The sequence below is a fragment of the Temnothorax nylanderi genome, unplaced genomic scaffold, assembly GCF_030848795.1.
Source record: "Temnothorax nylanderi isolate EJ_2023f unplaced genomic scaffold, tnyl_v1.0 TNYL_tig0248_pilon, whole genome shotgun sequence".
NCBI lineage: Eukaryota > Metazoa > Arthropoda > Insecta > Hymenoptera > Formicidae > Temnothorax > Temnothorax nylanderi.
In genome coordinates, this window is record NW_027249310.1 from 239,120 (window position 1) to 267,101 (window position 27,982).

General features: G+C 37.1%; 3 protein-coding genes across 6 annotated transcripts; 1 reads left to right on the plus strand and 2 right to left on the minus strand.

Annotated features, from left to right (window-relative positions):
- Positions 1 to 203: 203 nt before the first annotated feature.
- LOC139779882 (uncharacterized) lies at positions 204 to 21,053 on the plus strand. 3 transcript variants are annotated; one of them, XM_071718358.1, is made up of 11 exons: positions 204 to 411; positions 13,322 to 13,440; positions 13,513 to 13,652; positions 13,729 to 13,858; positions 14,009 to 14,146; positions 14,213 to 14,389; positions 15,544 to 16,905; positions 16,989 to 17,137; positions 17,552 to 17,922; positions 17,991 to 18,266; positions 18,488 to 21,053. In XM_071718358.1, exons 2-11 carry the CDS (start codon positions 13,327 to 13,329, stop codon positions 19,843 to 19,845), a joined length of 4,215 nt encoding a protein of 1,404 aa, XP_071574459.1. In that variant the 5' UTR covers positions 204 to 411; positions 13,322 to 13,326; the 3' UTR covers positions 19,846 to 21,053. The 3 variants fall into 3 exon arrangements, with proteins under 3 accessions (XP_071574459.1, XP_071574460.1, XP_071574461.1); XM_071718359.1 differs by having other exon boundaries at positions 17,555 to 17,922; XM_071718360.1 differs by lacking the exons at positions 204 to 411; positions 13,322 to 13,440; positions 13,513 to 13,652 and having other exon boundaries at positions 13,727 to 13,858; positions 14,001 to 14,146.
- On the minus strand, positions 999 to 9,743 carry LOC139779883 (pickpocket protein 28). Its single transcript, XM_071718361.1, has 13 exons — positions 8,795 to 9,743; positions 8,145 to 8,544; positions 7,870 to 7,982; positions 7,671 to 7,796; positions 6,463 to 6,666; positions 6,217 to 6,328; positions 5,905 to 6,053; positions 5,605 to 5,806; positions 5,056 to 5,326; positions 2,698 to 2,812; positions 2,490 to 2,615; positions 1,969 to 2,060; positions 999 to 1,893 (listed from the first exon to the last, which is right to left on the minus strand). The coding sequence occupies exons 2-13, from the start codon at positions 8,466 to 8,468 to the stop codon at positions 1,712 to 1,714; spliced, it is 2,016 nt and encodes a 671-aa protein (XP_071574462.1). The 5' UTR covers positions 8,469 to 8,544; positions 8,795 to 9,743; the 3' UTR covers positions 999 to 1,711.
- On the minus strand, positions 21,050 to 27,851 carry LOC139779887 (uncharacterized). 2 transcript variants are annotated; one of them, XM_071718366.1, is made up of 4 exons: positions 27,142 to 27,851; positions 24,519 to 24,556; positions 23,737 to 23,985; positions 21,050 to 22,113 (listed from the first exon to the last, which is right to left on the minus strand). In XM_071718366.1, the coding sequence occupies exons 1-4, from the start codon at positions 27,143 to 27,145 to the stop codon at positions 22,003 to 22,005; spliced, it is 402 nt and encodes a 133-aa protein (XP_071574467.1). In that variant the 5' UTR covers positions 27,146 to 27,851; the 3' UTR covers positions 21,050 to 22,002. The 2 variants fall into 2 exon arrangements, with proteins under 2 accessions (XP_071574467.1, XP_071574468.1); XM_071718367.1 differs by lacking the exon at positions 21,050 to 22,113 and adding an exon at positions 22,335 to 23,314 and having other exon boundaries at positions 27,142 to 27,432.
- Positions 27,852 to 27,982: the final 131 nt, after the last annotated feature.

A 27,982-nucleotide genomic window follows, 5' to 3' on the forward strand; every position in this document is an offset into this window, starting at 1 on the left:
TAGTATACCTGCGCAACGACAACATAACGATACCGACACTGTCGTTAAGAGTTACAGAATAGGGGTACAGGATTCGAACAGCGAGCATATCGTCCAATCGCGACCGAGAACGTCAGGCGGCCACTTTCAAACTGTCGGGTCGCGATTGGTCGTTCCGTTCGCTGATCCGCGTACGTCGTGCGTCGTGCGTCGTGCAACGTGCACCGTCGGCTTGAGACTTTGAGACTGTCATGGCGTCATCGCGACCGTCGGTCACGTCGGTGTCGGTGTAATCTCACGCTTCGACGACGAGGGTACACGTTGTGGTGTGTCTCACTTGGAATTTTCAACGTGCTTGGAATTTTCACGATGCCGTTCGCCCGATCGTCGCCGAGGATCGCACCATTGTAAATGGGAACGAGCAGAGCAAAGGTAACCGCGAGATGGAGGCGGAGCTCCTTCGAGAACCGAGACGACCAAGTGGTCCCTTGGCGTGTCGCGCGACTTCTCCGATTCGGGCTCGATCTCACGACGCTTCGGCCTTCGGCCGAGTTGACAGCCGCAGCCGCGGCTGCGAATCGACGACGAGCTCCGGCCTCTCCGTCAACAAGACGCTCGCCGCGTCGCTCCGCGATTTGTTAACCCATCAACATCAATCCCGCGATCGACGCCGGATACCTACGCGAGACGGGAATGACGGAAATGACGAGATTCCCGTACCGTAGGCACTCGAAAATGACCCTTATCCGCCGCTCGTCGCTCACGGCAGTGAGAACGCTGACAACGCGACTGTCCTCACGTCTCTCCGTGTCTCGAAACCTTGAAAGTTTCACCTGTCGATCGTTACATCGGTCACCGATATGACTTGATATATGCGTCGACGACACGTGGCCAATAAACTCGTAGCACACACTAACAAACTTGCGAAAGAAGATGTTTATTTGACATTTAGAAAATAGAATTAAAATTTCGTAGAGAGAGAGAGAGAGAGAGAGAGAGAGAGAGAGAGAGAGAGAGAGAAAGGTCAAAATGTAGTATATTTTACAACTTTCTTTTCATATTGAAATCTTTTTAATCCAGAAATTGATTTATCTTTACAAGCACACATAATTAACTCATTCTAAAGATTAAATTCGTTCTAGTTAGTAATTTCCAAATTAGTAATTTGGAAAATCGTTAATTCTGGAGTCGGTGATCACGGACATCTCTAGCAAGAAATTAGAACTATATACTAATAATTTTGCTGGAGGAAGGAAATAAATATTATAGTTAGAAGAGGATAAAAAGTTATGTGTATTTTGTGGAAAAGGTAGGGACACCATTAGCCACTATGCAGAGGATTATGAGTTTACCAAAGATTGGCTTATAAAATTAGGAAGAAATAAAGAAGAAATAATACATAAAATATAAAATGATGAAATGGATAGGGCTAAAAGGAAAAGTATTGAAACAATTATGGAAGGAGAAAGAAGTTAGAGTAAAGAAAAGTAGGTAGGATCAAATATTAAGGTTGCGTGGAAGGTATGAGTGAGTTATTTTGTAAATCAGGTCCACTTCTTGGCATAAACTGAAGTTAATAAAGATTGATTGATTGATTAAAATATTAATAACTTTGCTGCAAGCAGTTCTCGGACGGTTGAATTAATATTCACATATAAATACTAGTACTCCATTAATAGTAATATACTCAAACTTCCGGCGAGATACTATTTACGTGATATCTACACTTAATTCAATTCCTGAACGGATAGATCACTTTTTTGTTGTCGTCTATTGGATGTGTCACGGTGGGTCTCCGATATTCCCGGCGATTGATCAAGCGGCACCACACTCGCATAGTTGAAAAATACAGTATTTCCATAAACGACAAAAAACTGAAACCCATGAAAAGACCCAGCAAGCCTCCCGTACTCGCTGTAAATTGAATTTATGATTTCTTTTTCTTTTTAATCATACTACTTTTAATCATACTCGGTTACAGATACTTACACAGAAATTCAATGAATCCGAAGAGCTCGTTTTTCACGTATTTCGTGAATTGGGAGTCCACGAAGAACAGATGAACCACTGCCATGTTTTCCCTACATTAAAAATTGCAAGATTCGAATTGTAAGATGTTGTAAATTACGTAAGAGAAAGAAAAAGATATGCGATATTGTGAAATTTACTACGAAGGCGTCTGTAAGTAGGCAACTCGTGGTAAGAGCCGGACATGATGAGAATAACGTACAGGGTGTCCTAATAAATCCTAATTCAACGACAGATCTTTCTTAACTTGCGTTTGATTTTTTTAGAGAAAACAAGGAAGTATCGCAATTTGCATCGATCAGCATTGAATTTAAATTGAAATTTTTATGAAAATTTGTAAGGATAAAGTCTAATTATACTTAAGTGTTTTGTCGGGACACCGTGTACCCTAGAATCTGAATGCCAACCTGTTGCACCTCTTACACGCGTCAACGAGTATCCGCCGCAATTAAGTTAAAGCTTTTATAATTAGTTTTAATTACGTGAAGTAATTTATGTCTTTCTTCATATATCGTTTGTCGATTTGGAAGTTCGGTATCAGTTTGTTCTGCGAGAGCTCTACCCTGTAACTGATCTCGAAGCAGCCTGGCCAGCAATTGCAGCTTGGTCTGCGAGGAACGAAAGTTTGTGAATGATCACGCTGTTTTTGACCTCGCTAGAAAAAGGCATAACTCTGAGAAATAAACTCACATCTTCGTAATGTTGCTCGTCAAATCCTCGTCATAGAGCTTGACTTCCATAGCTCGTCTGGCACGTTTAGCGCATGGTTCGTCTTTCTTGCCGCAAATTGGCGTGTTTGATGATTCTGCAAATAATAGATGGTTCTAGTAGATGGACGAGAAAATTAAAATAAATCTCGCCGTATTATGAAAGGTCTGTTTTAAGGATGTATCACGTATACCTTCCCAGCAAAAAGCATAGTAATCTGAGAAATCTAATATATATCGGTTGTATGCATACTTTAATGGTTGACTACTATTGCATATCATAACAAGGACATTAATATTATTGATTTAAGTGATTTTAACCATTTTTTATAATTACTGGCAGCGTATTTGTAAATATACTTAATAGAGGTTCAAAACTTTTGGCTGGGAATTTTGCCTGAATCCAACTGCTAGAAACAAAAATCATACATATATAATCTGGATAAAGACAGAAAGTAACGGTTAAATATAATCAAAAATATCACGCAATAATATAAAATATTATAAAAGGTAAATAAATACGCTGAATACAAAAATAAAAAGAAAAAATATCGAGTGAACAACACAAGAAAACGTGGCAACACCTCACTGTTGATATTACTTTTAAGGTAGCTAATGCATCAGCGAAAACAAAGATTTTTGATTGGCATGAAACTATGTTATTCTATAGGGCATTATACGTGATTAGGAATTAATTCACGATTTTTTACCACGTAATTACGGAAATATAAGCATTCAAAGTTGGTCAGTTTTACATTAGGGTATATGTGAACGACGTGCAAAATCGTAATTCACGAGATTTTACGAGTATTTTAAAAAAAGATTGAGGTTTGGAAAACAGAAGATCTTATCAATTAAACTATTACGAATGATTTAAAAAAAAACGTTAGTTTACCATTGCAATAAAAAGATATTCAATATTAAAGCAAACAAAATGTAGCTAACAGAGAAGCTCTGGCTAGTCGGCCATCAAAACTTGGCAACAGCGCGGACCGCATCTAACCTCAATGTCGGCGAAAATGTCAAAATACAGAAGCTCTCAACGTGCTTTGACACACGTCAACATGTGGTTATAGCAGTCTTACCAATCTCGAAATATTGCAACGTTGCCACGTTTCGGTCGTAATTTCGATGCGATAAAAATTATAGTTATTTATACAATTAATGACCCAAAACTTCCAGAAAGTCATTTTTTATTATTATTATGATAGTTGAGAAACTTAAGACTATATTGCACCCAATTTTTTAGATTTTTTATTCAGTCGTTTTGACAAATGTGAAGTTGGTACCCGCGTGTAAGACACTTTGTTTTTAATTCATTACCTGTATCTGGGATTAATTGCATGGTGTTATTATACATTTCTGGAAACTAGAAGTTGCACGGAACAAGGTGATACCAAATATACATTTTTTAATACATTAATAAAAAAATTTTTTTTCGAGACTCTATTTTGACTCACTGCAACGCTGTAGCTACCTTAACTGTTGGCTGCTCTGAACGCCCGACCGGTAGTACCCTTTACATCATTGACCGCTGTTACACGCCACCCTTAATCGGGTTTAATAACATCGGTAGTTCTTAGGCTGGCAAATCACAGCTATTCCCTTCTTCTGAAGAATGAGTGTGATTGGCTAGTCTAAGAACTACCGATGTTATTAAACCCGATTAACGGCGCCGTGTAAACTTAGTCATTGAGATGCTGAGAAAAGGGAGGTTAGTAGTGAGGTTAAAAAATGTTGAAATGTAATAAAAATCCACTTTTAAGGTATAAAGGCAAATGAGACATCAGAGGCCGTATATAAACATCGGCTGAAAATATCGGAAACCGGCAGCAAAAATGTGAAAAACATATATAGTTACCGAGCTCGCAATGCGACGTTGCCGTGTTTTTAGGGTCGAACGCTAAGATCTGTGAGAGTGCTGCAGTTTTTATTTCTTTTCTCAAAAACTAGTCAGTGAATCATCGTGAAATTTATTGAGAATCTGTGCCAATGTATCCTCTATACACGGTAATTTTTTCAAGAATTGTTCTCTATTTTTTCTTTATATTCTGAATCCATATATTTGATAACCTGTTAATCTCCATAAGAATTCATACGAAATTAAAAAGTTAATAACTTTTAAACGGGTCGATCGCTTTAACACAGGTTTTTGGGATATATAAGTTTGAACTTAAATTTCTCGAAAAATTTTTTTCTTTAATGACGTATGGCGTATTTGTTAGGTGCATTAAATCTTCTTATTTAGGAAATATGATCTAAATAGATCTAATAAATTTATTAAAAGTAACTTTTACCACTTTGTCAGACTTGTATCGGATTAAAGGTTAATGATAATTACTTGGCATGTAGTACTGTACACAGTCGCAGAGCTGCTGCGTGAAATTCGCCTCGCACTCCAGAATGCAGTTCCTCTGCGTGTACGTTCGATAATAACGCAATTTTCTTTCGGCCGTGAAGAAGCACTTCCGCTTCCTTTGCGGTATGGAAATTATCGCTGGGTTGGCAGACGATATTCGCGGCCTTACGATCACTCGGGTCTCCTCGCCCGGCGTGATCGCGAACGAGAAATCAGCGACTTTCGGTGTCTCCACAGGATTGTGGAGCAGCATCTGCAATATTGTGATCATATCGTTTAGTCGGGGAGTGACGTTACATCATTGTAAAAAGGATTCTATAAGATCAGTCGATGCCTGACAATTCACAAACTTAAATTTTAACAAGAGAGAATGAGAGAGAGAGAGAGAGAGAGAGAGAGAGAGAGAGACTTATTGTACGTTAACTCTATTTTCCTAAGAGAATGTTTCCAAAATCGCCCTTTGATAAGCTCTCACCTGCGAGAGGGCAAAAAGGAAAATAAAAAGAAGAGTTTCCATTACGTAAGACTCACTTTAAAGCCCGCGCCGGCAGTCGACGAACAATAATACTCATTCATATCAACATCAAGAGCCAAAGTCAAGCCGTAAATCAGTCCAGCACCATAAGGTCTCCATGGTATAACATCCGCTGACATACTCGCATCGTATCCCTTTTCAGCATTCCAATCAACGCTCTCGGATGGATACGTTATATTCAGGTCGGGCCAGTCGCGTCTGAAATCCCGTTAGCAGATTTTCAGTCATGGACTATATTTGGCTCGTATTCATCAATTTCACAACTATGCGAGTTTAGCTTATCACACTTCACTCACGCGTTATAGAAGAGATGTTTCTTGGTCACCGAGTTGAAATTACAACAAATGCCCTCGTCGGTCATGGTAGGATTAAAAATCCTTTCGCAATCGGTCTGATTCCCGTGCCAAAGGCAGTAATATAACATGTCTGTGCACGGTTGGGATACCTTGAGCAAAGAAATGAAGAAATAGAATCATTTTCCAACAACGTAATTTAAGATAATCTCAATCTCGTCAACTTTGAAAGACATGACTTTAGTTCTTATAATTATTTTATAATTAATTTTTCTCGGTATATATCAAATGCGTGTACGAAATGAAGCTATGTACATTGATCATAAACCGCAGCATCCTGTCCCAGTCTACAGTCTGTTGCTCGTAAGTTACGTTGCTTTCCGAATTGCAAATATCTTCCATTAATAGTTTATCCAATTCGTCGAGCCTAACAAAAAGAAAATCGTGAAAATTTCTTTTTTATATATATATTTTTATAATTATTTTTGGCGATGGTATTTATTTATTATAATAATTACTGATTATTATAGAGTAATAAGTTAGATTTAATGCACACTTTACCCACGCTCGATCCGTTTTGCCTCCGTCTTTTTCACTTTATTCATGTTGCATATTGTTACAGAGGGAAACGGAAATTCATTAAGGGACATCGGATCGGGACTCAAAGAAATAATGATGGGAGCTCCGTTCCATTTCTGATAGAGATAACAAATATAATATATGGCCACTGTTAGCGCGGTAGTGAACGAGATTATCCAAAATATTCTGCAATAAAAGATGCATCTAGTGTTAAAACATTTATGTAAAATTCTGTAAAGCAAATACTTATAACTGATGACTCATTTATTAATTATGCTCTATGTAATACATCCCGCCAAACTGAAACTTTATTTTAAAAAAATGGGAATTCAAATCTGAAAAAAGAGTTTTGAAGCTTGAAATCTCTACTTTCGACATTTATAGCTGTTTAAAATTTGCTTATTTTTTAGACAATTTTTCTTGATTCTTTAATTATTTGACGGAGTGTATGATATATATATATATAATTTTTTACATACATACACATACACATAGAAACGCAAGCATAATTAATTTATAAATATATTTAAAAGAGAAAATTAGGATATAAATAGAGTCCGAGCGAAAATTCGGTTTCGGTCAGTTTCAGCCAAAAATCAGAGTTTCGGCCGAAATTGAAAGAGAGCTTCGACGACGTAGTCGAAATTGTTTATTTTCTACAGATTTTCCAAAGACTTGTTTAACAAATATTTTTATTTTATATTTTAAAGTTTTGTTATTGAAATAATATGATTGTTATATTACGGATAATATATAGCATATTACACTGATAATAGGCTTGTGATAATATGTATAATTATTATTGTAATAATTAATTATAACATTTATCAAGAAAAAGTGCATAGTATATATGTGCGCGCGTATGTATATATGTATATGACCTTTCTAGGATTCTCCCATGAAAGTTTCGGTTTTCGGTTTCGATTTCGGTCAAAATTGAAAAAGATTATTTCGGTCGAACTCTAGATATAAGTATATAATATATATTTTTTAATATACATAGATAATGTGCTATAATACATATACATGTATTTTATGATTAATAATTCTATATTACATTGAAAATTGTGTTTTAATAATTGTTGGAAAATTACGATGTCTCTGTTTCGTGGAACTTGAGACTCGAAAATGCCCAAAATGAAAGAACCCCTTATGCAAATTTTAGATTTATTAGACAGAGAACTTTATACCTTTCTACGATTGACAATCCTGAGTCACCGACGTAACGCAAACCGTGAAGGGTGCTGTACGAGCAATACTGCTTGGCAATCTCACTGATCTCTGTGAATCTTTGATGCTTCTTCCCAGTTTTCGATCTAAGAGCAATACTAGATTGAATAGATGATATATTATTGGCATTTATATATATTAATTAAAAGGGATCTCTACCTTTCCGTTTTTCCATTCTCTTGATCGTTGTTTTTGTTAGCGGGTGATTCCTTCTTTGCGAACAGATTGTTGTATCTCGATCTCAGAGTGAAATCTTGCGACCGATAAATACCCTACGCATAATTATACGCTTATATCAAGATACGTTTGTTCGTACTACTTATGTTTTATCTTCGATTGGTAGCGCGTACGAGATACGCATTGATACTCTTTTCGCGGCGTTCAACTTCTTCGCGCGGAAATGATTTCAGAAACTTCCCGGGTGTTAATCTTACCTTCGTGTGATCGCGAGACGCGAATCCCTCCATTCGTTGGGGCGGCCTGTAGGGATTCTGCAGGTGCACGGTGTTAACGGAGTACGACGGGATGGCGTTGCTGGTCTTTAGATAATCAAGCGACGCTCTATCGCCGGTGTTGTAATAATTATCATTGAGATTGCGGTTGTAGGTTTGCGACGGCATCACGGGCGCATTGAATATCTTCATGCGGACGTAATCGGGCGCTCGGTCGACATTCGAGGTAAGATGCGTTAAAATTTGCGCGTCGTTCCACAGGTTGAAGGTCGGCCTCCTCTTCTCTCGCTCCGAAGAATCCTCCATTTCACGATCATTCTCTCTCTTGATTCATTGCGATGTCGTTCAACTCGTTCGATGATTTTATCTCTTAACGCAGGCCCTATTAAATCGCTTAGTTCGGTAAATTTGGAAAAAAGAGAATGTTGCTTGCATTTGCGTTTCTTTCCCCTTTTCTGATTACGTAGATCGACGATCTTTCATCACGCCATTACCCGAGAATTTTATCGCATAAAAGATTTTAATAATTGACAAAGACATTTCCTTTTTTTCGATTAGCATTAAGTCCTACATTAGTATTAATCAATATTATTTATCGCATAGCAATTTTCCTTATCGTACGAAAGGCGAACCGTTTATCGTGAGTCTCGTCGGGTAATACTGTCGCCTAATCAGGAAGAAGCTTCTTCTGTCGCGTGACTTTTCCAAACTACCCCCCAAGACGGCCGACAGCTGACTGAAGTGTCACAATAGTGGCGAGTGTCCTTCCAACTTTGGCGATACGACACTCGTAAGCCTCGTAGACCCTTGTGCTCATGTGCGTGTGCGCACTCGTGATCTTCCAGATAAAAGAATATTATTGTTATTCTAACATTGTTGTACTAACGAGAGACAAGATCGCAAACAATCGACATAAACGTGGCGATTGCGACTCTAAATTACGTTCTTTTACTTCTTGTGGAGGAACAAAGAGAGTCAGATTTGACTCTAATGAACAGATTCTTCGATAAATCTTTGAATTTAATTTTTTTTTTTTTTTTTTTTTTTTTAGGGAAATTTCTGACGAATCATCGTTCTTGGTAATGTAATTTCAACTCGAAATTTCGGTGTCAATTTCGGAAAGTACCTATACGTACGGAAAGAACGGTTTTGTTGAAGTATCTAAAAATTTAGCTAGATACAGATCTGAAAATAATTTTGTTGCACCATCAAAATAATTATGTAGAACACTCAAACTGATGATTGCTAAAATGATTCATCATGATCAAAATTTTTTACAGCATTCTTCAACGACCTACTATAATTATTTTTCACTTCAGCAAAACCGTTCTTTCCATACGGCGACCGCGGCAGAATCGTATGTATCTCGCCATAATGTGCTTACACCACAAGAATAGCCCTCTTTGAGTCAGTCGTTATCCGATTATCCCCAGAGCGGCATTTTTATACATTGACGTGGGAAAAGACAATAAACGTCACGTGAAAGTACAGTTACGTTTGTAAAATTACGGCTGTAAAACGTTTGATAAGCATGGCTTATCTCTCTGGAATATCTGTTCTCTCACGTGCGGGATATCTCGTTTAACATAAACGAGTACACAAAAGTGGCGTGCCACTTTTTTTCTCAGTAATCGAGTGCACATCCTTTTGATACGATCCGACGCTCTACTTATTGTTAGATCCTTCAAATCGCCCTCGGTATTTACGATCGCGAGTCCGTCGTGGTGCCGTGATGTGGTATAGATAGAGAAAAGGAGGGATGCATTCGCGGAGAAGAGCACATTTTTCTCAAGGAAACGAGACATCGAACATGAACATTCGATCGCGGAGATAATTTTACCCGAGCGTTAAGGTCTGAACACAATACGAAGGTACAAGCAATAGGAATAGGGAATAACACAAGACAACAAAAATAATCACGTTTCAACTTATAATAAAACTGAATCACTGTGATTAATCGCGTACCACAGGCAATAGAAAACAGAAATCTAACGCGTCGGAAATTCTATTTCTATTGCTTATTTCATATCCCATTGCGTTAATATTACAGTTTTTATCAGGGATGGGCATTATTCAATAATTTTTTATTTAAATAACAAAAAATTAAAGAATAAAAATGTATTCATAATTTGCCTAATTATTGCTAACTTAATTATATGTTAAAAACAAAAGTTATAAAATAACTTTTATTTATTATTTAGAATTTGTAGAATAAATAAAAATAATAGTTTTACTCATTATTCGAAATGAATCAAATAACAAGTAAATTTTTATTCATTATTTACGAGTGGCCAAATAACGAATAATTTTTATTATATATTTTATTATTTAATGGAAAGGGGAATAATGAATAATTTTTTATTCATCATTCAATTAAAAGGCGAATTATGAATACATTTTTATTTATCAATCGCCAATGATGGAATGTCATTCATGTCCATCTCTGCTTACCAGAAAGGTAAATTGAAATGTGGTTATTTCTATTGCTTGTCTTATGTCCATTTCTACCAATGTAGATTAACTTTAACCACGATTTAACTTACTTTTCATCTTCTTCTAGTTCTTAAAATTAGAGAAAGATAAAAGGTAAGTTAAACCAAGATCAAAGTTTATCTGCATTGGTAGAAACGGATATTATTCCCTATTCCTATTGCCTGTACTTTTGTATTGTGTTCAGGTTTTTCCTCATTTAAATCGCGCACTGAACGACCAAACGAAAGCTTCCCCCGTTGATCGGGGGCGGAAAGGCCATCATTCTGTTTACGATAACGCGCGCAAGAGAAAGGAAAAAAATGTGCCGTAATGGTGCATCACATTGCTTCACGCGCGTCATTATAATGTATATGGCGATTCGCAATCGCCGTTACAAATCGCATCGATCGCGTGTCGATGCAAAGCACAGGATATAGATCGATCAGGAAGTGCAAAAGCGCACATTGTCGCGCGATTATGGGCTGTTATGCGTTATATATTAACCGCAACGTAACGGGGACGGAGCTTTCCTCGCTCTGCGCGATCACTATCCTTAAGCAAGGGTGACGTTAATTAATAAAAACGTCCGCGTCCGCGAGCAAGCTTATCTCGCGTCACTGCGGTCGTGCGCGCGAATTTCCTTCTATTCCGCGCTGTTTTGCCTTTCGAAAATAGAATTTGTATTGTTAAATTGAATTATTAAATCGATATCATAATGAAATTAATTGCGTTACAAATTATATTATTGAATTAGTTGTAAATTGTGACGTTTTGATTTAATTTAATAATGTATTCATTGATTTAATAATTCAATCATGTACCATCATGCTTCTTATATGATATTACAAATTACATTATTAAATTGAAATTATTAAATAATCTGTATGCAATGCGTAACTTTAATTTCTGAAGAATACGTTAACATTTTTTAATGAAATTAATGACGCTCGTCAATCGTCAAAAGCATGGGAGATGTGAACAGTTCGTATCATATAGGGTGTCTCATGACTCGAGATCCATACATTAAGGACGTGTTATTGAAGTCATTTAAAGTTGAAACGAGTTGAAATTATTTAATAAACATATGTCCGTAAATGCTTCCTAACAGAACTACAACCATTGAAAGTTGATGTAAATATTTGAAAAAGGAAAGAAAAAAAGACATTTAATTTAACTTGTTTATTTACAAACAAGTTAAAGAAGTTAAGTTATTTATAAAGAAGTTAAATTAAATGTATTTTTTCTTTCTTTTTTCAAATATCCACATCAACTTTCAATGGTTGTAGTTCTGTTAGGAAGCATTTACGGACATATGTTTATTAAACAATTTCAATTCTAAATGACTTCAATAACACGCCCTTAATGTATGGACCTCGAGTAATGGGACACCCTGCAATGTATAATCATTATAATGTAAAACCCAATGCGCCCCGTTCGAACTTTCCCCGTTATCTTTGAAGTCCCCAGCCGATCAGTCGGGTCGTTATCGTAAACACAATGATGTTGGCACAGAGGGTGACAACGCAATAGAAAAGCGTGTGGAATGGAAAACCACCGCGGTAGCCTCACGCAATTTTCCATCGTCGTGCATAACAAGACAAGAGTTATAGAGTGGTTACAGACTTGTCTGCGGTGGAAATGTTTCGTGACTGCCCCCTCTGATGGATCGTCGCGTCTCAGCGTAATTACAAGGCAAACATTTGTGTTATCCTTATCGATGTTCAACGGCACGGCATGCGGCACCTTACGCGAGTCGCGCGACCGGCTGACGTTCGTATCTCGAGCGAAATATCCCCCTCGATGTTTACCGGGGTGGCCAACGGCGGCAATGATACGCCTGTCTATGAAATTGCGGGCGTTTGGCAGCGAAAGCAATTTGCCGGATGGACATCGGTAATCGAACAATTTTTCGTCACACCTTGATTCGACGAAATTGATTTGACGACGCGGAATACATCGATCACGCGCGCCGGAGCGATTAATTAATCTTTTATTCATAGGACCGGTCAATGATAAATGATCAAAACATTTTGCGAAAAGAACAGCTGAATAATTCACGTTGATTACGATAATGCAGACCGTCGAGAGGAATATTTTACCGTTGAACGGAATATGTAACTAGTAATTATACGACCTGCGTGCTTTAAATAGGGGGACCTTGCCGCGAGCGGCGGCAAGGTCGGGCTTTTTCCAGATAAATACTCTTTGTACAACGGGCGATATTAGGTCACCGGCGTTTGTTCTGCAACGACGATGTCATAAGCGACGATAATGATTATACATGAGTGACGAGACGACGCGCTTTTTAAATACACACGTGATTCTATCGGTACAATTAACGGCGCGGTATTACTCATGGAATTATGATATTCTGATAACAGTCAACTGTGATAGTTTATTACGTTCCTACTTTGACATCGTATAATTAGTAATCATATCGAATTGAATTAGAAAAAATGTAGTGGATCTAGGCCAGCCTGTAAATAAGGCGAATAATTAACTCGCGACATAAAAAAAATTTAAATAAAAATTAATTTTTATTTAAAATTAATTACAGTTTCTTATATTATTTACAATGTACATACATTTATCTCGACGAAATCAAATTGACGCGTAAATCGCAGTTTATTTAATTTTATATTGTTGATTTTTACTTATTAATAAAATGATTCCGTCGTTTGTTACAGGCAAAATGTCGTGCAGGATTAGAAAGCGAAAAGAGGATGAGGAGCGAAAAGTTAACGATGGGGAGCAGGATAATTTTTTCACCGACGAGATGAGGGAGGAAATGGAAACGATGTGGGAGGTAATTAAGATTACTCATAATTTTATTAAATTTTCAATTATATAAAAAATATCACTTGTAACATTCTTTCAGATACCACAAATTTTCCATTTCCTCCATTTAACGAAAGAATCTCTTAATATACCTCAGTTATCTTTATACGAAATGGAAAGGATGCTGTTGATACCGAGGGCCTCTAAACAGCTAGCAAACATCATGACGTGTTTGCTGAGGTATATTAAATCCAACACTGAATTTAATTATGTGATAAAGAACATTATTATACAAAAATCGATTTTAAAATTGTAGTTCCCCGACCACCAAAGCAAAGCTGCGCAAGGTACCACCGATGCCGTATGACTTTTGGACCAATATTCTTACGTACAAAATCACGAGCTGGTTCAAAATTTATCGCGCGAAGCACGAAGACGTGACCAAAGTATGTATTGTCGCAAGTTCGCGTTGTGAATCGATAATAATTTATAACTTTGCATCGAATATCGGCAATATTTTAAACACCCTACACATTATACATATACACATGATAACATTCACCACAGTGATCAGAAATGTGATCAAAGATTTTTAGGTTCTAGAAACTATCGGCGTTGAGCCAGAATTTTGGAACATCTTTCCCGAGACTTCAATGCTCGATGGTAAAGACTTTGAAGATCTTAGCTTCAAACAAAGGGTCTGGTTGCTGAAAACCGTCTGTGATACAATCATGGTGAGTTCGTAATGTAATCTTAAAAACAAGGCACTATCAAATTAAAAACTGTCATAATTTTTATAGCATACTAGAAAAACAGTTCAGGAAGATATGGTAAACCAACCATGGGAAGATCAGTTTGAAACAGTTTTAGGAGTCGATCGCAACGGGGCGAGATACATTTACTTTCCTCAATTTATGCCGAACGATCTTAGAATTTACAGGCATTCCCTGGACAATAAGATCTTGTCGACAGTCAAGGTAAATTATTTATTCTTCTACTTGATTGACATTGCTTACACATAAACTTAACATGTACTTTGAAAAAGAACAGAAGAAATATTATACATGCATAATAACTATAATTATATATCTTTGCTTACAATAAGTAGATAATAATAGATATATATTAGACTGAGCGCGCGCGCGCTCACACACACACACACACACACACACACATTGGGTTTTAACCTTTAGAGGCCGGGGGTGGTCGAAATATCGACCACCCAAAAAACACAAGCTATTTGATGTTTTCAGGCAAAATTTGTGTGTTGAATAAGGGAAAAATAGTAAAAAAAAAAAAAAAGTCTTCAAGTCCTTTTCCCGGCCTCTAAAGGTTAATAAATTATATTTAAAACAAGGGGTTTTAATATATAATTGACATTTGAGGTAAAATGTTGTGGTGGTGGTGGTGTATGGAAAAGAGAGATACCTAGTGTAAGATGGGATGTAAAGCTGTAAATAATATCAGTAATATCACTCCAAAAATACTAGTCGCAATTCTTTACGAGTCGGATGATTATTCCACGAGTATGTGCTCAAATTGACTCTTGCTTGGAGCTTCGATCGGTTGATGAAAGCGATGAGTATTTTTGCTGAATTTGTTTGTCGGCTTGTTAGCGCGGCTAGGCGCTTGCGAGAATACGCGGCTAATTAGTGTGGTGCCGGGCTGCCGTCCTGGTAGGGGCACACACCGTCACCACAGGCATTTGAAAATTCTTTAAATGAATAGCCCTTTATATTTTTACTAATTAAAAAATAATATTTTTAATATTCTTACTAATTCTTACTAAATCCTTTAATGTGCATTATAGAGATAATTTAATTACCTAGTATGAACACATTTTATATGGAAAAATGTTGATGATGATAGAAAAATGTTCCTCATCCGCTATAATATTCCATTATAATGAGATATTGTAAAAATATCTCATTTTTGTGAAAATTTTTTATCTTTAAATCACAATATCTAATACAATGGTCAGTAAATTTTAATACCACAACATGATAACGATCTCGAAAATCTCAATATTCATTACAACAGATACTCAAACTCAGGAGGTTTTAAAACATACTATGATATTTTGTATAAGCTTTTTATGTTTCACATGCTATATCAACTATGAATTTTGCAGCCTATCAAACAAGAGCGAGAAACGGAAAGGAACAAATTTATCAGATACAGAAAGAGGAAATTGCAAATACACAATAACTTATCCGATCGCAGATCGAATAAAAATGAAAATAGAAATAATGATAAAGATCTTAGTAACAACGATAGTGCTACAGGTTCGTTTATCAGTGAGGATACGAATTTGAGTAGTACGAGCACATACAGTAATAATAACAACAACAACATAAGCCTAGACGCCATAAGCAGGAAGCGTCGCAGGAGTTTGTCGAAAATGTCCGAAGAAAGTTCGCTGTCAAACGCGAGATCCAGCGGCTATGATACCAATACCTCCAGCGATAACAAATCTGTCGATGACGAATCATCGCGGATGTTCAAAGGCTTTACCAATACTCAGAATGACAATTGCAATATAGAAATAATTAATGAAATGTTAGATGATTTAAAAACGGAAATTGACGAAGAGAAAAGAATGAGTGAACACGAAAGCAGTAGTGGTGATGAATTAGCATCACAAGAAAACTTCGTAGAATTGTACAAAGATACTGCAGTATCCCGTAATGAAACACTAGTTGCCGAAAAAGATGAGAACGAGAAATTGAACGATAACTTGTCCAACAGTTCAAAGACGGACGATGAAAAACTGAATGAGATAATTAATGCCGAGGGTTCAAAGTTACCTGAAGATGTATATTCCAAAAGTATCTCTGCTAGTGATAATGTAAGTGATATTTCAATATTGACGTCCAAATCGGATGACGAGAAACTGAATGAAACGAAAACTAGTAATAGTAATATTAGCGTAAGTGAAAACAGTTTAAATAGAAAAACAATTTTTAATACGGTGTTTTGTGCATCTTCCTCCATCAATAATATGTCATTAAGTGAAGAAGTGTCTAGTGAGTATCTCAATATCTCAGAAATACAACCGACGATAGAAACAGAATCGGACAACCAGATTCGAAAAAGAAATTTGAAAACAGGAATGAAATTGCGATCTCGAAATATAATAAAACACGATAAAAAAAATAAAACTGAAGCCAAGAAAGATGAGATAAAAAAGGAGCAGGGATCAGAAGACGATCAAATGAATGAGACAGATGAGGAAAATTTCTCTGCAAGCGAGACGCGATTACAAGCGAATGTGGAATGCGATTTAGACGATTATACAAACAATACTGATACCGGTTACAATTTGCGAAGATCAAAGGATCTGAAGACAAATGAATGCAAGCAACGTTTCGACAAGATGTTGTCCGATCTCAGCGTTTCCGATTTTTACCTTGTAGCCGATAGTGTGGAAGAATTAAGGGATCTTATTGCTAGTTTTTCAACGAGTGATTCGGAAAGCAATAATTCCAATAACGTAAGCTTAATACAATTATCTATAATGATTTTATCTATAATATTTTGCTGCTTATTTTGCTAAAAATTATGCTGCGTTTATAGGCGGAAGTTATTCCTTTGTGTGAAGTAAAGTTGGTAAAGAAATTGACTGAATTATTAAATTCTGTGGAACCGATGGAGACGACGATAAAGGATGCAATGCGAAAAGCGAAGGCAAAACTTCAAAGGGAATGGTCTAATTTTAAAGAAGGGTATGTACAGCAACATATTCTTTATATCTTAAAGCATGAAATAATCGATATTATTTCTCAAAATCTCATACATCGTCACACATTAAAACGATCACGGAAAAGTATTGTAATTCAAGATACTAGAAAATACCATCTCATTGCCATTCTGCTTTATTAACATACTTTATAAACGCACATTTGCGAAGTTTCTTGGCTTTGATTGGTAATACGAATAGCAAAATAATGTTGTGTTATAGCTTCATATTTTCATTTTCATTATATTATTCCATTTCATCTGAAGAATTTGAACTACCTGACGCCTTGAGATTGCTACAATCCATGTGTGATTTACGATGTGGTCGCTGTCTACTTCTTCCAGTAACGTTAATTACTTTGTCGAGCATGTATGGTAGACAAACATGTAATGTGTTGTAGCAGTGTGGAGGATCAGGACTCATCCGGTGAGAGTGGTCTCAGCTCTAATTGGTGGGTTCTTGGATCGCAGGGCAAGGATCCACTCTCAACATCCGGAGATGCAACGTTACAAACGTTATCGCAATCTGCCCTATCCCCACTTGGCACCCAAAATACCCAAAAACAATCACAACAAATTGAGAGCGAACACGAAAGTGCGGCCAAAAATTCCGAGCAGAGTCACCACGAGAGTCAGGAATCGAGCGACGAAAGACGAAACGGAAGTGACGAGAAACAGACGGACATCGAAGCGCCGCCAGGAAGAAACCAAGTCGCGGAAGAGGGAGAGAAACAGGAACACGAGGGAAATGAGAGCGCGTCAAACGACGAAGGTATTCCTTCGTCTTCCATCCAGGTGTCTTGTTCTTCTTTTATACTGAAAACGATACGTCCTTCGCAGATGCAGATGAAACGCAATACAGTAGACGAGTACTACGAGCGCGCGGCGTCTCTTCGTACACAGAACAGCTCTATTCAGACGACGAGAGCGACGAGAACGAGCTGGAAGAATGGACCGATGTTGAGGCAGTGTATGCGGCTCCCGGCACACAGGCCAATACACCCGCTTCTCACGTTGACCCGAAAGATCGAAACACTGGCAACTGGTCGGAAGAGGAGGACTCAGACCAGGATTGGATTCTACCGAGCTCTCGCAAAAGGAAAAATAAACGTTCGTGTGAGTGTCCGAATTTCCAAGAAAAACTGGACCATCGTATCTTTTCTCTATTGATGCTAAAATTCTCATAGAATTTAAAATTTGTTTTTTGTGATAGAATATTATTGATAGTCAATTTTAATTTAAAAAAAAAAGAAAAAATACTGGTAGAAAAATGCTATAAAATCATAAATGTTGTATCATTTAACACTTTTATAACTTTAACATTTTTATTGTTTTAGCTACCAATCGAAGGTTAAAATCATTCGAGCATAAGCTGCAGAACATTAAGGAAAATGCATCTCAAAGCAATGTAACGCAATCTGAAATTTCTCATTCTGCTAATGCGAAAATTATCAAAGATAAGCTGAAGGGTAAACTCAAAGATAGAGAACCCGAAAAAGGAGCTGAATCGCAAATCTCTGGTGATAATACTATTGCATCTGCAGTGAGCAAAAATCCTAACGGAGCAGTGCCTTCCACAGATACGATCTGCAAGATTGAATTTGTCAAAAGTGTGCACTCGGAACTTGACATTAAAGATGAGGGTCCGCCGTACGAGTCCAATTCAACGAGCCACTACGGACAGGGTAACTACGTACCCGCGAATTCGCAACAAAACTATTATTACGCGATGCCGCAGAATCCTGGAGTCGTACCCCAGGGAGCAATCCAGGGAGTCGTGCCGCAAGCTCCGCATGTGGGTTACTACATGCAACCCTATATGATGCATACCCCTCCACGGGGTAAGTTTCTGCCCGTCGCTCAGCAGCAACAGCAAGCTGTTTATCAACAGCAGAATCCGCGAATGATGGTAGCCCAACCATACGTCAACAATACGAGTTATGTGCCCTATGCAGCGCAGTCAAGGCCTCAGGCAAGGTACATGGTACCTGGGCCGATGACAAATCAGCCAAACCCGCAGAATCCAGTTTATTACCCGGGTACTCCCAGGCCGCAGAATAGATATAGCCAGAATAACAAATCTGCGGCGCCGCGACAGAACTTGCAGCATCCTAACGGCACGGCGACAAAGAGCAATAGCACGCCTGTCAGAGGCAATTGTCAAAGGCCCACCAACTCGAAAATCATAAGAGGCGACGTTCCTCCACAACCTTTATCGAGGGCAAGGCGAAAAACATCACAGACATCCAGCACGGAGAACAGCGGACAGAAGGTCACATCCGTGATCATGCTCAGTGACAGCGACGATGAGATAGAAATGATCGTCATGGAGAAGACTCCCACCTCTACTACAGGGAAAACAACTCCAACCAACAGAGCTAGGTCGTTAGAGTCTCAGAAAGTTGCTAATCAATCTAAACAGAAACCTACGATCACTTCGGACATCACCGTCCCTTCAACAAAAGGCATTCTCTCGCCGCAAATTATTCAGCGAATGAGCCAGGGCGGTATATCCATTACGCCAGTGAAGAATAATCCGCCGCCGACGACGAATGCCAACACACAGCTGGTGGTGGTCGTAAACGAGACCGGAAGTCACTACGCCTTGGCATTACCCAACGGCAGCAAACTCATACTCACTCCGGAGCAAGTAGCGCAAATCAGGGCCTCAAACGGAGGGAAACTGATCTTATAGAGCGTGTAATATGATTATTTCGAATTACACAAACCACGTGTGTCTTTGCTTCGTTTCCTAATTTTTCGCAATCGATAACATATAAATGTGTTTCGCACGCGATCCGATAAGTTTTATTTTTACATCTGCCGATTTAGTCATTAGTTAGATCGTAAAAACAGAAATTTATCGATAGGTGCATCTCGTACGTCAGATGCATCTTACGCGAACGTTTAAAGAGAAGTAATTTAAGATTAATTATTAGACAATATCTTTCGTTACATACATGTACAAAAAATATTTTTAAAAAAGTACTACTTAATTCTAATTAGTTTTTTCTCGCAATGTATAACTTATATTTCGACTTTAGGTATAGTACAATATGATATATGAATAATAGATCTAGAGAACAAAGTTTCTGTTAAGGCTCCTGCTGGCTCGATTGCTAAGCGTTGATAGTACATAGCGTCATAATTGGCAAAATTGTGAGTTACAAAGCGTGAAAAATAACGTTAAAAAGCTATATTATTCTTGCAATTTACAGCGTCAGTTTTTATTTCAGTGCAATGTTTTTATATTTAAAATAATTGTCATAGTATTACGACATACCGAAGACTCCCATTTTATTATAATTTAATATGCATCAAATTACATGAGAATGTCTTGAATATTATCGGAATAAATGTGCATTGATCTACATATTCTACATGAACATATTGTTATAATATTAAATTATAACAAATATATTTATTTTAATTCAGCAGCTGTCAAACAGTTTGTTTTCGTCCTTTTAGATACAATTCAATTTGATATATGTGGGTTATTTATTGATTACCCAAACAAAAAGGGAGTTTTCGGTATATTTTACAAGTCTATTTTATCAATTATAAACGCTTTTATTAAAAACATTTTTATTTTAACGTACAGTGCAAGAATTTTCATTATATATTTTCTCGTTTCTGACGTCATCAAGATGGCTACATTGAGTGAACAGGAGCCTTAAAACTTCTTCGTATCTCTTTCGTATTATTGAAATGATTACATATGTAGTACATTGGGACATATTAAAATCTTCGCCAATAGTGTTTATAATTGAAATTTTAAAAATTAGTGCAAAACATTGTTATAATTGTTATAACATTTGTAAAAAGTGTTTTTTAGTTTTCTTTATAAATGCTTCATCGAATAAGGTTGGACACAAATTTAAAATAAAATTTGAATTAAATATAGATTCATACTTGACTTTAATTTTGTATTACAATGTGAACAAAGATAAAGTAATATTATATCAAAATGTTAGCGGACTAACATTTTAGAGTTTTATGAAAGAATTTCCTATAAAAGAGGAACTGTTAACTTCATAAGTGTAAAGATAATTATCTTTTACATGTAGAATAAGCTGCCATTGAAAACAACAAAGCAATTTTTGCGCGTTTTTTAGTTGAGAATTATAATTTTTTGTATATATTTCCAATTATATTAATATCATGTTAAATATTTGATAATTTTAAAGGAGGCAATTAAATTTTAATTGAGATATCTCTTGTTCTTTGTAATTATAGCTTTCATAAATTCTACTAGTACATATTTCTGTAATTAAATGCCGCGACATAAATGCATCCATTTTACATGGGAATTTCTTGAATGTCATCGGAATAAATATGCATTGATCTACATATTCTACATGAACATATTGTCATAATATTAAATATTATACATTTCTCACGTACTGATTACAGGTAACAATGTATAAATATAGATGGAGAGATATTTCCTTAAATATATTATTCTCTTTTCTCTATCTATATATACGTAACTAACCAACAAAGTGTTTTTTTTTTTACGTATGTTACAAAAACAATCTCACTGCATTTCGTGAAGGAAGTTTGCACTTGCGTTAAGCCGAGTAGGAACGTTAAATCGTTTAACACAAGTATCACAAGTAAATGGTAACATAAATGAGCGATCAGTAGCTGGTTCGATCCGATCGATTGTATGAAAATGGGACGCATTTCTCGTTAATTGGATTACAGGAACTCAGTATCTCTGTCTTTAGCAGTAGCATTCTCGACATATAAGATTGATAACATAACTAACGTGTTCGTCGTGCGAACATTTTCAGCTGCATTAATATAAGGCCCTCTTCCTTGGGTCGTCCTTGGACGCAGCCGCTCTCCTCTACACTTGATTCTTCTTTCGCGCATACGGCAAATCTTTGTCGAAGGCCAGAAACTTGGACAGGCGTGTCCCGTTATAAGGCGTGTTACTTCCCGGTGGATGAAGCCTCATCTAAAACAAAGGCCGATGTCAGATAATCGTATGCATAATGATGGCATAAAATAATCTATCCACAACGTAATTTTCCCCTCGCACTCGGCGTTGATGATTAATTATATTATTTATCTGCACTCAATCTTGAAGGTCTACGTACCACGTGCTCCTGACTTTCGATGTGTTCCTCGAGATATATCGTGACACAAGTCGACAACAAAGTAATATAAAGAACAATATTTATTTTACCAATGCTTTATTCATGTATATATATATGTATATGTGACATGAAAGTAAAATCTTCATGTATACACAGCGATAGATAAGGAAATTTATCAAATATTTTACACTTGCAAATTCATGAAAAGTCTCCAACAGTTTTGTCTGGGTGTTATGGAATTATCGAAAAATTTGGCTTTTTTGCAAATATTTTACAAAGTTCTATGGTTTTTTAATTATTACTATAAGTGGAAATGGGATAAAGTTTTTAAAGTAATAGATATCCGTGACTAAAATCGTCTACAAGCATTACAAAGTAAATGCTAGCAATATGATTCATAATATGGCTTACTAACATGTGACTGATAAAGCTATGCTAGTTGAACCCTTATATAAAAGCAATAATACTTTCCGAAGCTCCGTCAAAGGATTAATGATCAATCACCAAGCTCTGTTGCGGTTAGTTTTATTAATAATGTTATAAAAATAAACCCTTGACGAAGCTTAAAAATTAGAGAACTGATTATTGTTCCTTATCATATCTCGCGTCCTAGGATAAGTGGAAAAATGTATGCTATAAAATATCTCGTTATTTTATGAGCATCTTATTTGTGTCTGTTAATAATTTTTTTTTTGTTATCCACTTCTTCATCTTGAATATTTGATGTGGCAGTGATTTCATTATTTATGTATTGTTCGCCCGAAGGCAAACGTAACGTAATATAATATTACTATTTAATATTGTAACATGAAGAAATGGATAATTTATTTAAGGCAATAACTGCGAGCTTATCTACGTTGTCGTTATTATTTTATTATAAGTATTATTTGTGAATGGTTGAGCTCCCTCCGACGCAGCAGCAGCCCCGAGCATTAGTATGGTGTGACTTTGACTATTTGGGTTTTATGATTTGCGCGTGGATTGTGGCCGTGCAGCATCCCCGTTCTACTTCTCGGCGTCAATGATTCTCGATTTCCCATCTGGATTATTGAATCGCTTCTGTAATGAGAAAAAAGACCGACACCAATCCGTTACACGCGTTACGGCGTTTTTGATGTTACGACGATGACACAGATCGAGCGAATTTGTCCTTTATTTTAAAGTTAAATGGGATTAATTCTTTATCGCAAGCTCATTGATCTTATTGACGTCGACATTAACAATACACCTAATTTAATTAAAAATTAGATAAATTTGGAAGTATTCGTGGAAGAGAATATGTTTTTAGATATACCAATAGAAATATTGCTCTTCCATGAATTCCTTGCAAGAATATAAATTCTTTGGAATATTCTTCAAATTGATTTTGTCTTGGTCATATATGTACTACATCTTTCAAAACCATATAAACGGCGTGTTTTCACCATCAATTTTACTTTTCGCGTAATTTATCACGATCTCGAGTAAAACTCGACACTCACCATGATTCTGTACTTCTCCTTGCAAGCGTACTCGGTTTCGTCCACGTCGTTGTAACAGTCGCTCTTGTAATCTTCAGGTATCGGACGGCCCTCGAACTGACAGAGCCTGGAGAGCGGTCTCGCCTTGACCAGCATCTTCTCAAAACCGATCGGCTTGTGTTGCGGACAATAAAACACGTCCGGCGTATTTTTGTCGAAAACGATGCTCTTGCGCATTATGTCGCCACATTGCACCGCAACGAACAGCGTCTACGACATATACAGACATGATCATAAATCTTTTTTTTTCTTGAGGTAACATGTATATGAATCACGGGAAATTTTTTAAAAAATTGAAATTAAAAAATATATTATCTTAATATAAAAAAAATTAAAATTAAAAATTTCAGACATTGCAAAATTATGAATTAATGTTCGCTGCTTCGCGTGATCCAGATAACCTTATAGAAAGATTTATGCCATAAGTTATTTTACTATTGTTTAGCGCACAAAATTATTTGATAAAAAGGGAAAGACTGTTCCAATTTTACGCCAGAAAGTTTCTCGCGCCCGTTACGATAATTAGCTGGAATTAAATTTATGTGCGAGTTCGGTTAATTAACCGCGTCTTCTCATTCGCCTTCTCATCCGCCGGTGTATTGTTGGCGTTTCGACGACAGAAAATTCTCGTGCCGACGACATGCGCGCGGAGAGAACGATCGACTTCCGGGAGCAAGAAGCGTAGGAAAATGCATTCGCAGGACCGCATGAGTCCCGCAACGGATGAAAGTCCGGCCACTTACAGCGAGTGCGACGAGCAGGCTGCAGACGTAAATGTTCCCTGCAAAAGCAAAAAGGTGAGTCAGCGCGGAAAAATCAACTGCGCAACGTGGTAGTGCACCGTCGCAGAAAAAAAGGCAGAGAAAAAAGATAGAGAAAGGATCTGGATATTTTACCGGCGGCGATCTATCTTGCGCAAATGTTATAAACGTCGCAATTCGTTAAAGACGAGAGTATGTCGAGGACAAAAACGCAATATCGAGGCGATAATTCTTAGCGTTGCTTTTTGCCTCTTTTTACTAAATCGTATTCCTAAGTACCACAATCTTTGAATTAGCCTTTCTAAATTATCCTTCAATTAAAGCTCCTGTTCACTACTATCTCATAAGTGACGTCAAAAGCGAGAAAATATATAATAAAAATTCTTGCTAAATATATATATTTAAATAGAAATATGTTTTAATAAAAATAACACTTACAATCAATAGAACCGACTTGTAAGATACCGAAAACTGTCCTTTTATTTCGTTAATTAATAAATAACCATATATTTGGAAATAAATTATGCATAACGAAAACGAAATAATATATAGAAATATAAATATGATTTAATTCCTCCCCGAAATAAAAAGATAGTTTTTGATACATTTTACAAGTCGATTCTATCGATTGTAAATGTTGCTTTATTGAACCATATTTCCATAATACATTTAGCAAGAATTTTTATTGTATATATTTTCTCGTTTCTGACGTCACAATCTGAAATAGTAGTGGTGAGTGAACAGGAGCCTTAATTATTTGGATAATTTGTTAGCTTTTTATCAATTTATTCATAATTTGCTGATTAAAAGCCAACAAATTATTCAAGTAATTAATTAAATACAAGTTTTTTTTCTTAAATTATATCAGATATCCCGTTGAGACGTTTCTCATGCAATTCATTCATGATCACAAAACCCGCCGAACATCCGTTAACTAAGGATTCAAATTTAGATAATTTCTTCCAGTCGCAGAATCGTAATTGCGATCACGGCTCCCGATAAGACACTTCTTTTCTTTCCCCCCCCCCCTATCTGCAAGTCGATTAACGTACGCGCGTTTCCACACTTTTCGATTCTAGGTCAGCGTTTACTACTTATCTTCTTCGCATCGCTCATGTATTTTTTTCACGGTCAACAGCCGCAGAGCTCGGCCTCGGGAAGCGTCGGCGTCGTCGCGTGCGAGAGCTTCTCTTTCGTTCCCAGCGTCGCTGACCCAAAATCAATCGAATTGCCTCGGCTTTTTGACATTATCACGGCCCACGAGACTTTCCCCGTCATTTACGCAACATACCACGCATATAATATATCCCGGTCCGCGGGCAGTTGCATTGGCCGACGCATAAATTTGCGTCGCCGAACGCCGAACCGTCGAATAAATCTCCTCGATTCCATGGCGTATAACGCACCTTCTTCCGCTCTAAGGAAGGGAATAAATTTGACTCGCTAAACGTAAATAGAGAAGAAATATCGCTTCTCGTTCGATGATAGTTAATTGTTGCATAACGTTCAACTACTAGCTGTGTATACTAAGATGCGTCTGTACATGACATTTTCACGACGAGACATTTATCCATGACATTTCACACAGCGTCTAATCCGGATCGAGTAGATTGCTAATAGCTGTGTGAGTTGAATTTCGATTATCGTAGTCTTTCCTCGTTTTCTTGTATGTACATTCAAATATTTTTCGATACCTGTAACTTGACGGAAAGATATTTGTTCGTCACGTTATTTCTCATCCTTACAGCTCGAGGCGCATAATTCATACTTGCATACGCAGGAAGTCTCAAGTTCATTGTCTTCTTCTAATTTGCAAACTTTCGCCGAATTCCACGGGAAACTAATAGTGAATGAGAAACTTGCGAACATTTCAACGGGCGCTACTTTAAGAAAAATTTATATTAAATTAACAAAATGACGAATATCGAATAGACATATTAAAATACATCGAAACACCATAAGACATTTAAAAGATACGTCATTTTTTCATAATTTTCGTTTTTAACGTTTCTGAAAATATTGGATTACCACGATACGTTTCTTTAGAATATTTGTGTTAATCGAGCGGTAATATCAAAGCTCAGAAGATAGAAAAAATATTCAGAAAAGAATGAAATATCTTTCCAATATTATTACGCTCTCTTAACATCCCAATATCTGCAGGAATAAGTCATTAAAACAAATTGTAAGAGCGACACGTAATTTCTTTAGAATTTATAACATTAAAAAAGCAAGAGACTTAAAACTACCTAAAGGATATTTAATTATTCGAGCGTCTGCGAGATCCAAATCTTCTTTTCATGCTTTTAAAAATTACGTATCCCTATTTTTGGCATCCGGAAATTAATACAACGGTTAAAATTGCTCAGCCGTGACGAAACTCGCTTAAATTTACACGGAGATCGTGACGCGAGAGCTGCACACGTTCGAGGAAGGGTCCAGGATCGTTTTCCGCGGAGCGGACGAGCTCCGAGATTCCAGCATTTCCAGCGTGATACGTCGACAGGTCGTGAGATTCGCGTGTCGCAGAGCGCGATATCCGACGCGCTTCGTCGGACGGGAACGGCGCGGCGTGTCAAGAATGGAGATAAAGTGCTCGACTTACCCATGCTTCTCGGACGACGAGTGTACACTGTACGCTCGCACCTGTTGATCCTCGCGACACAGCGTCTCTTCGTCGACTGAACTATCGCGTCCTCCCGGTCCTCCGGTCTCCGGTCCTCCCCGCCCGAGAGTCGTCCGTTAGACAGCAGCGGATAGTAGTGACCGACCCGCACTGCGAACTCGCGAGAAGAATATTAATTAGTGAAATGTCGTAATTTCAGTATTTTGTGAATATTCAACGTATCGTGACAATTGACTTTATAATATCACAATAAAATTTGATACTTGATGATATATTATTATTGCAATTAAAGCTTGCATTTTTTAAATTTTTATACGTGAAACGGTAGCCGAATAAATAGCCTGGTCTGCTGACTATAGGTATATCAATAGAGCTTCCATTAACAACCTTGTTTAAATAAAATTTTCCGATAATTAAATATTTCCTGAAATATAAAGCTGCGTGAACGGGCACAGTTCCGTCACAAAATTATGTTGCGCTCAAGGCTTTAAGGTGTCTTGATTCACCGCTGAGTACAGGACGCTTCAAATCGTGAGAATCGTCGACGAGGAATCGCGCGTTTCACGAGCGATCGGCCTCGCGCCGCACCAGATCTCTTTCCTTTTATAGATACGGGATGAAGCACCAGTAGCACCACGCTTCATCCTCGCGAGTCAAATCGATGAGATAATTGAAGAGCTATGTAGATCGCGAGAGAATATATTAATATAGAAACCAATCTGTAAATGAATTATAAGCACATACCTGATACTTTTCACAAATAAAATTTCAATTTCGAAAACGGGCATGTTTAATGATATAAAATGTTTATTAACGCACA

Bases quoted from the DNA above. Each gene is read 5' to 3' on its own strand.
- LOC139779883 (XM_071718361.1), bottom strand. From the start codon at position 8,468: ATGGAGGATTCTTCGGAGCGAGAGAAGAGGAGGCCGACCTTCAACCTG. The intron at 2,813-5,055 runs GTAATTATCATT...TATTATTTGCAG, and splicing joins TGTACAGTACTACATGCCAA to AATCATCAAACACGCCAATT. The intron at 2,616-2,697 runs GTGAGTTTATTT...CGTTCCTCGCAG, and splicing joins ACGAGCAACATTACGAAGAT to ACCAAGCTGCAATTGCTGGC.
- LOC139779882 (XM_071718358.1), top strand. From the start codon at position 13,327: ATGTCGTGCAGGATTAGAAAGCGAAAAGAGGATGAGGAGCGAAAAGTT. The intron at 14,390-15,543 runs GTAAATTATTTA...TGAATTTTGCAG, and splicing joins AGATCTTGTCGACAGTCAAG to CCTATCAAACAAGAGCGAGA. The intron at 18,267-18,487 runs GTGAGTGTCCGA...TTATTGTTTTAG, and splicing joins AAGGAAAAATAAACGTTCGT to CTACCAATCGAAGGTTAAAA.
- LOC139779887 (XM_071718366.1), bottom strand. The intron at 23,986-24,518 runs GTAAGTGGCCGG...TATATGTCGTAG, and splicing joins GCCTGCTCGTCGCACTCGCT to ACGCTGTTCGTTGCGGTGCA. The intron at 22,114-23,736 runs GTGAGTGTCGAG...CCTTTGTTTTAG, and splicing joins AGGAGAAGTACAGAATCATG to ATGAGGCTTCATCCACCGGG.